Here is a 5,919-nt window from a genome sequence, read left to right on the forward strand (position 1 = left end):
AGAGGTCTGCCGTTCCAGGTCTTCGGTATGCGGTACAGGCCGCTGAAATTCAGCAACTGTCCCTGTGCGTCCGGAAGCAGGTCGATTCGGAATACAGCTGCTACTATTATCGCGAGACACTGAAGTCGAGACATTCCCAGGTGGGAGTGAGTTTGGATCGCTCCCTGCACTTCCAGAGACGAAGGTTGGCCACTGGACAGGTGCGCCTTGTACATAATGGTGTGGTCCCGTATGACCTGTTGTATCGTCCCGTCATCATTGGGATCGAATCCTATCAAGACCGCTGGGTTCTGCGGGTCTGGGAATAGGTACGGTATGTATCTAATAAGAGTGCCAAGCTTCTTCAAATCCGATTGCGGAAGGAGGTGAAGGGGCAGGTCTACATACTGCGGCACTCTGTGCGCCTGCAGGTCGTTGACCAGGTGCCCCACGACGTTAAGCCAGTTGCCCTTGTTAACCACTTTCGGGCGCCTGAAGTACGTGACTGCGCGGAAGGGGCCCAGGGGAAGCGGATTCTGATTCGCATCAAAGGCATGCCGGACGCCAACTCCTTTGGTGAATCCGCCGAAATTTGCATTGGGGTAAATCGTCGCTGCGGCAGAGGTTCCAGAGAAGCCCCGGAAACCGGAGTTGTGAGTGGGTAGGAGCCTGGTAGGAGGGTTAGGTGGAAGAGCATCAGGCGATGTCAGCGGACTGGATCTGGTGGGAGGGTTAGTAGATAGCTGCCCAGCTCGTACGAAAGCCCCTGGAGGCGCTTTCTGCCAGCGCAACATCTTTCTCTTTGACACAGATTTGGCTGTAGGTGTGCTGGGGGCTTGTTTCTTGGCAGTTGTGGATCGAGCAGATGGTAACTGCTGGGGCCAATTGTTCGACATGCCGGTTGGAGTGTTGCGTCGCCGTTCGGCGAGCCATGTGTCGTCGTCGTCATACAACCAGGGCCTCCTGATGGGACTCCTGCACGGACCCCTCCAGTCTTTCTGGACAGTTGGACCCCCCAACCCCATAAGAGGACCCCCCAACCCCATAACGATTGGCCGAGCAAGAGGTACTCGTGGGGAGTAACAATGTCTCCGTCGACGATATCGTCGACGCCGCCGATGCTGATGGCGCGGTTTCGGCCTCGCCCTCTGCTCATACGAATCTTCGTGGAAGTCCATCTGGTCTGTGTGGTCCCAAATCCGTCGTCGCCGGCGCAAACGTGGGCCTTGCTGTAGCAATTGGAACACCAGCGGAAGGCCCATGACCAGCAGACGGTCAGATTCGCTCGATATCATGAAGGGTTCTCGAAGCATCATCACCAGATACTCCAGACGATATTCGAAACGCCACAAATACTAGAATATTTATGTAAAAGGGACCATTGCGTAGCCACCCCTTCACAATCACAAGGGACCATTTCGTAGTCACCCCTTCACAAATGCCCATTACGGAATGCCCCACAAAAAACCAGATATCGACATTTCACAATGCCCTCCATCCTCATCGTTGGTGCCAGCAGGGGCATAGGCCTCGCTCTAGCTAAGCTCTGCATCAGTCAGGGCTACGAAACTACGGGCACCTGCCGCAGTGCCTCGCCTTCCATGCAAGCTGTCAGCGGCTTGGAGATCATCTCCGAAGTCGACATTGGTCTGAAGCTCGACGCGCTGGAGTGTGGCGTGAAGGACCGGTCATTTGACAGCGTCGTGGTAGTGTCTGGGGTGATGCGTCTGGACTCACTGACTGATGTCGATCTCGGTTCGAAGATGCGTGAGTGCTTTGAGGTTAATGCGGTTGGACCCATGAGAGTGCTGCAGGCGGTGCTGCCTTCGCTGAAATCGGGCTCAAAGTTCGCCGTAGTTACGTCGCGTATGGGCTCAATCGCCGATAACACTTCTGGAGGTCGATACGCCTATCGAGCTTCCAAATGCGCCGTCAACATGTGTATGGTCAGCGCAGCCCAAGATCTGAAGGAGAAAGGCATCATTTGCGGCGTCATCCACCCTGGACTCGTTTCCACCGACATGACTGATTTCAGCTCCATTGGCATCACTCCAGAAGAATCGTGTCAGGGGGTTCTGAGTGTCCTTGAAGGGTACACCCAGGAGACCAGTGGTAAATTCTACCATATGAATGGGCAGGAGCTCCCTTGGTAAATTGAATCACCTCTATCACAATTACGAGTCCTGTGCTGTGGGACATATTCATTGTGCTTCACAACCTTGTGTCGTTCATTGATGTATGCTTTCATTCATTGTTCGTAATTTCTCGAGTTCTGCGGCGTATTCACGAGGATGTTGAGTCGTAACATTAGCGTAGTCGTCGAAATGGTCAAAGCCAGGGAATGTTTGGAGATACGCGAGGGTTTCGTTGACTGAAGCTTCGATACCAAGCTCTTCCGCACTCCTTCGTACGGCTTCTTCATTAGAGATGTCTCGAAGGTAGATTTTTTGAGAGGCTCTGAACTCCACTTCTTGTAACTCAGAACATCTCTCAAGTGGGCTTGCAACGATACCTGTTTGTTTCTGTTGCGATTTTGAGGAAATAAAATCCTTCAGATCCTGCAACGCTAGGCTGTCAAGAGCGGCCTGGAGCTTCCGGGTGCTCATATGCTCCGTCTTTTGGAGACGGAACAACGTGCTACAGGTACTGAAGTCACCACTCGCAGACTCGGACCTGACCGCGAGCCGATGGCGCATGCCCTTCACCAAGTTGTCGAACTCTTCCCCTGTAGGCGGTTGCAACTCGCAGAGGAAGCGTCGCAGTCGATCCAGAACTGCGTTCGCGTTCTTCGGGCTTTGAATGTGTGCATCCAACACTGTACCGTCCCTGGACACATTGAATGACACGCCAGTTTCGTAAGCTAGGTCCTCCTTTTCTCGAAGTTGTTCGAATATGCACTTATCCGCCCAGGCGGTGTAGAGGGACCCCAGAACGACGTGGTGTGGGTCCAGGTTTCTGTCGACGATGGAGATGCTGACATGGTGGTGCTCCTTCGCTTTACCAGGCGCTACACCCAGAAAAAGAAAGTTGTCGCCGTCCAACCACCGCGTTTTGGTATCCTTGGCGCGGCCTGAGAGGGGCAGCTTGGCGCTCTTCAGCAGGAATTCCCTCGCTTCCGCTTCCGTCAGGTTACCCATGGCGGTCCCCACCACACATGCCGTCGCAGGGAGGCCTCCGCGAAAGCGAGCCTCGAATTCGGACCAGGTAACCGCTTCCAACAACTTCACCAGCTCTCCCTTGCCAATATGACCAGGGTGCACCACGCGCCTCGTTAGGTCACGAACTAGTTGCGATGGGCCTCGGTCGTCTATTAAGCTTCTGTGCGCTTCAACCATCGTTTGCTTAAACCTAAGGAAGTTTCGCTCAGAAATGTAATTGAGGGGCTCCTTCAGCAGATTCCACAATAGATCCAGACGCGAGGTTATCTTGTCGGGGTGACCTGAACATGATACGTCGAGCTCTAGGAGCGAGGAGCCGGGGCAGATGTACGCGTGGGTGTCGTGGTACATCCCTGGCGGTGTCAACTGCTCCACTTCATCATTAACTAAGCAACAGAGAAGCAACAGCTGAACCTGCAATTGTTTCTCTGCCTCTGCAGTTTCGGGCGGAGCCAAATGCAGTGCCGTTGAGCACTCGGCGGTGCGGTCTCCATACCAATTGTCTTTCTTATAAATGCAGTAGCAGTGCTCTGCGACGTCCATCACCTTGGGTAGGTCCAAATTTGGGTCTGCCGGAGCCGTTGCCCCTGGCCGTAGAGCTGCGACGCCGCTCGGCTCGGACGTCGGCTGACGCGCCGGGACCACGGGGCCATTCGCAATGGCCGTCCACTTCCGAACCCATTCTCGGGGAATCCGGTCCACCTTCCACTTGTAGTGGAACTTGGGGTGCGTCTCAGTGCACTCAGCGTCCCATGGAGCTCCTCTGGTGAACAAGATAACGTTGGCTATGTCGATCTCTTCGATGAAGGTTTTCATGTCCTCAAGGTTTGAGAGTGGCGTTACGTCTGACAGGCCGGCGCACACCTCTGGGCCGTAAGCGCGAAGCGTCGAAGCGTAGTACGTTGCGGAGTTGGCGGTGTCGCTGCCTTCATAGAGGAAGTTGCGCTCATACTGCTCTCCGAGCCTTTGAGGAGTGTCATTGTACAAAGGCTGGCACTTGACGAACCACAGTCGGCGGGCGATGAGGTCGCCTATAGCGTCCAACCCTTCTGGTGTCGCTCCTTTCTCCGAGAGAATCGCAGAGAACTCCAGGAATCTGGTGTTTCCGAATACTATGGTGCTGCAGTTGAAGTGCGAGCCCAGCCCCATCTCCCGAAGCTTCTCTGATATCACCGCGGGGTCGAAAGCGCGGTAGAACAAGGCTGTGTCGTGCCGTAGGTCAGCCAGAGATATCGCCTCAACAGGCAGAATGAAGGACACAGATGGGATGGAACCCGGGATTGAGGACTTCACGAACCGCCCTACGCTGTCCTCCGCCAGGATGGGAGCCTTCTGAACGTCCTCTAGGCGAGTCTGCACCTGAGTGCCCTTGTTTGGGATTTTAGCGAAGTGTTTTTCCACCAGTGCTTGTTGCTCGGCCAGTGGTCTGTTACTGACCACGGCGACGCACATGAGGTTTCTGGACAGGTACCGGTCGTGCCATTTCTGTACCTGCTCGAGAGCGGTGGTGCCCGCCTTTTCAAGATCAGTGGTGAGAGTTTCCTTGTCGCCGGCATTAAACAAGCTCGCCCTAGCATTTTGATTCAATATCTGCTTGAAGGCTGCATTGTTTCGGAACCCCATTGAGCCTCGGTTGCGTTTGTGCTCGTTCTCCACCGCCTCAAGCTCGTGTGCTACCAGCTTGGGTGTAAGGTTCGGCGCGCTCAGACCGTCGCAAAAGATATCCAATGCCTGTTCGAAGAAGTCGGGGGAGACGGTGAAGTGGGCCGCCATATCGTGCATCGACGTGTACGCGTTGTAGCGCCCACCATGCTTCGCGCACCAATTGATGAACGGCTCTCCAATAAGCTTAGAGCTGTCTAGGCAGTGCTCCGCCAGATGACTTATGCCCGGCAGGAACTCGGCATCGGTCACCATCCCAACAGGTAGATTCACAGCCACGTTGTCGTGAGTGACCCTAGGGTCCTCAACCAGAATAACTTTCATATCATCAATGGTGAGGAACCTAAACTTCTTAGCAATGCCTTGAGGAAGAACGAAGTCGTCGTTGTTGAGCACCACATCCTTGTCTATCTCCCAGGCGGGGCTGCTACCGCCAGTGAATCGCGATCGGGTCCACTTCGTGGTTCCATTTGGCAACTCAACCTTGATGCGGCCTGTGAAATTCCGGAACTTGGTGTCCAGTCGCACAGCTCGGTGGAATTCTCCGTAGTCGGGCTTCACCCACTCCCCAAAGTTCCGATCAGCCTGTGATGGCGGCGGGACGAAGTCCAGCCCGCCGTTTGTCTCAGCGCAGATCACATTGGCGACCAGCAGGAGAGGCAGCGGCAGATCCAGGCTTGTTTGGCGAAGCTTGCGTACGTGCATGTAAATTTCTGAAAAATATGCGCCTGCGAAAATTTCTGAGAAATAGATAGCATGTTGTGGGTCAATCAGTTATTCGCGGCGTACTGCGCTACAAACTGCAGCACTTCGCTGTTCCAGCCAGCGGGCGGAGTCTGGGCTAGGGTCTGTCGGAAGGGGGGCTGCGCCAGGGAGCCCAACAGAGTCCAGAGGTAGCCTACCGTCTTGCCCTGCAGTAGAGAGTAGATCTGGTCAAGCTCAGGTGCATCCGTCGGCTGCTTGCAGTACGTCATGTCCACTTGGCACACTGACATCGCCAGCCACTGGATCAAAAACTTCATTGCTTCGTTGCCTCCGAAAACCCCACAGCCGTATTTGCCGGTGTGTGCAACTGCGTCAGTGTCCTCCACGACGTTGGCTCCGAAACCAGAGACGAGTT

The 5,919-nt window shown here is 54.8% G+C and overlaps 4 protein-coding genes across 4 annotated transcripts; 1 reads left to right on the top strand and 3 right to left on the bottom strand.

Moving 5' to 3' along the window:
- On the bottom strand, nt 1–773 carry KVP18_005181 (uncharacterized protein; the record flags this gene model as incomplete). Its single annotated transcript, XM_067949563.1, has 1 exon — nt 1–773. A coding segment is annotated over one exon (773 nt), but the record flags the coding sequence as incomplete, so codon positions are not given.
- A 693-nt stretch (nt 774–1,466) lies between these two features.
- KVP18_002728 (uncharacterized protein) lies at nt 1,467–2,132 on the top strand (the record flags this gene model as incomplete). The annotated part of the gene is made up of 1 exon (XM_067953869.1): nt 1,467–2,132. The coding sequence occupies one exon, from the start codon at nt 1,467–1,469 to the stop codon at nt 2,130–2,132; it is 666 nt and encodes a 221-aa protein (XP_067812632.1).
- Nucleotides 2,133–2,207: 75 nt separating this feature from the next.
- KVP18_002729 (uncharacterized protein) lies at nt 2,208–5,504 on the bottom strand (the record flags this gene model as incomplete). The annotated part of the gene is made up of 1 exon (XM_067953870.1): nt 2,208–5,504. One exon carries the CDS (start codon nt 5,502–5,504, stop codon nt 2,208–2,210), a length of 3,297 nt encoding a protein of 1,098 aa, XP_067812633.1.
- A 65-nt stretch (nt 5,505–5,569) lies between these two features.
- KVP18_002730 (uncharacterized protein) lies at nt 5,570–5,821 on the bottom strand (the record flags this gene model as incomplete). Its single annotated transcript, XM_067953871.1, has 1 exon — nt 5,570–5,821. The coding sequence occupies one exon, from the start codon at nt 5,819–5,821 to the stop codon at nt 5,570–5,572; it is 252 nt and encodes an 83-aa protein (XP_067812634.1).
- Between the last annotated feature and the right edge of the window lie 98 nt (nt 5,822–5,919).

The sequence above is a fragment of a genome (genome assembly GCF_019968955.1).
Source record: "MAG: Porospora cf. gigantea A chromosome Unknown PgA_NODE_1442_length_5919_cov_375.324, whole genome shotgun sequence".
NCBI classification, from domain to species: domain Eukaryota; phylum Apicomplexa; class Conoidasida; order Eugregarinorida; family Porosporidae; genus Porospora; species Porospora cf. gigantea A.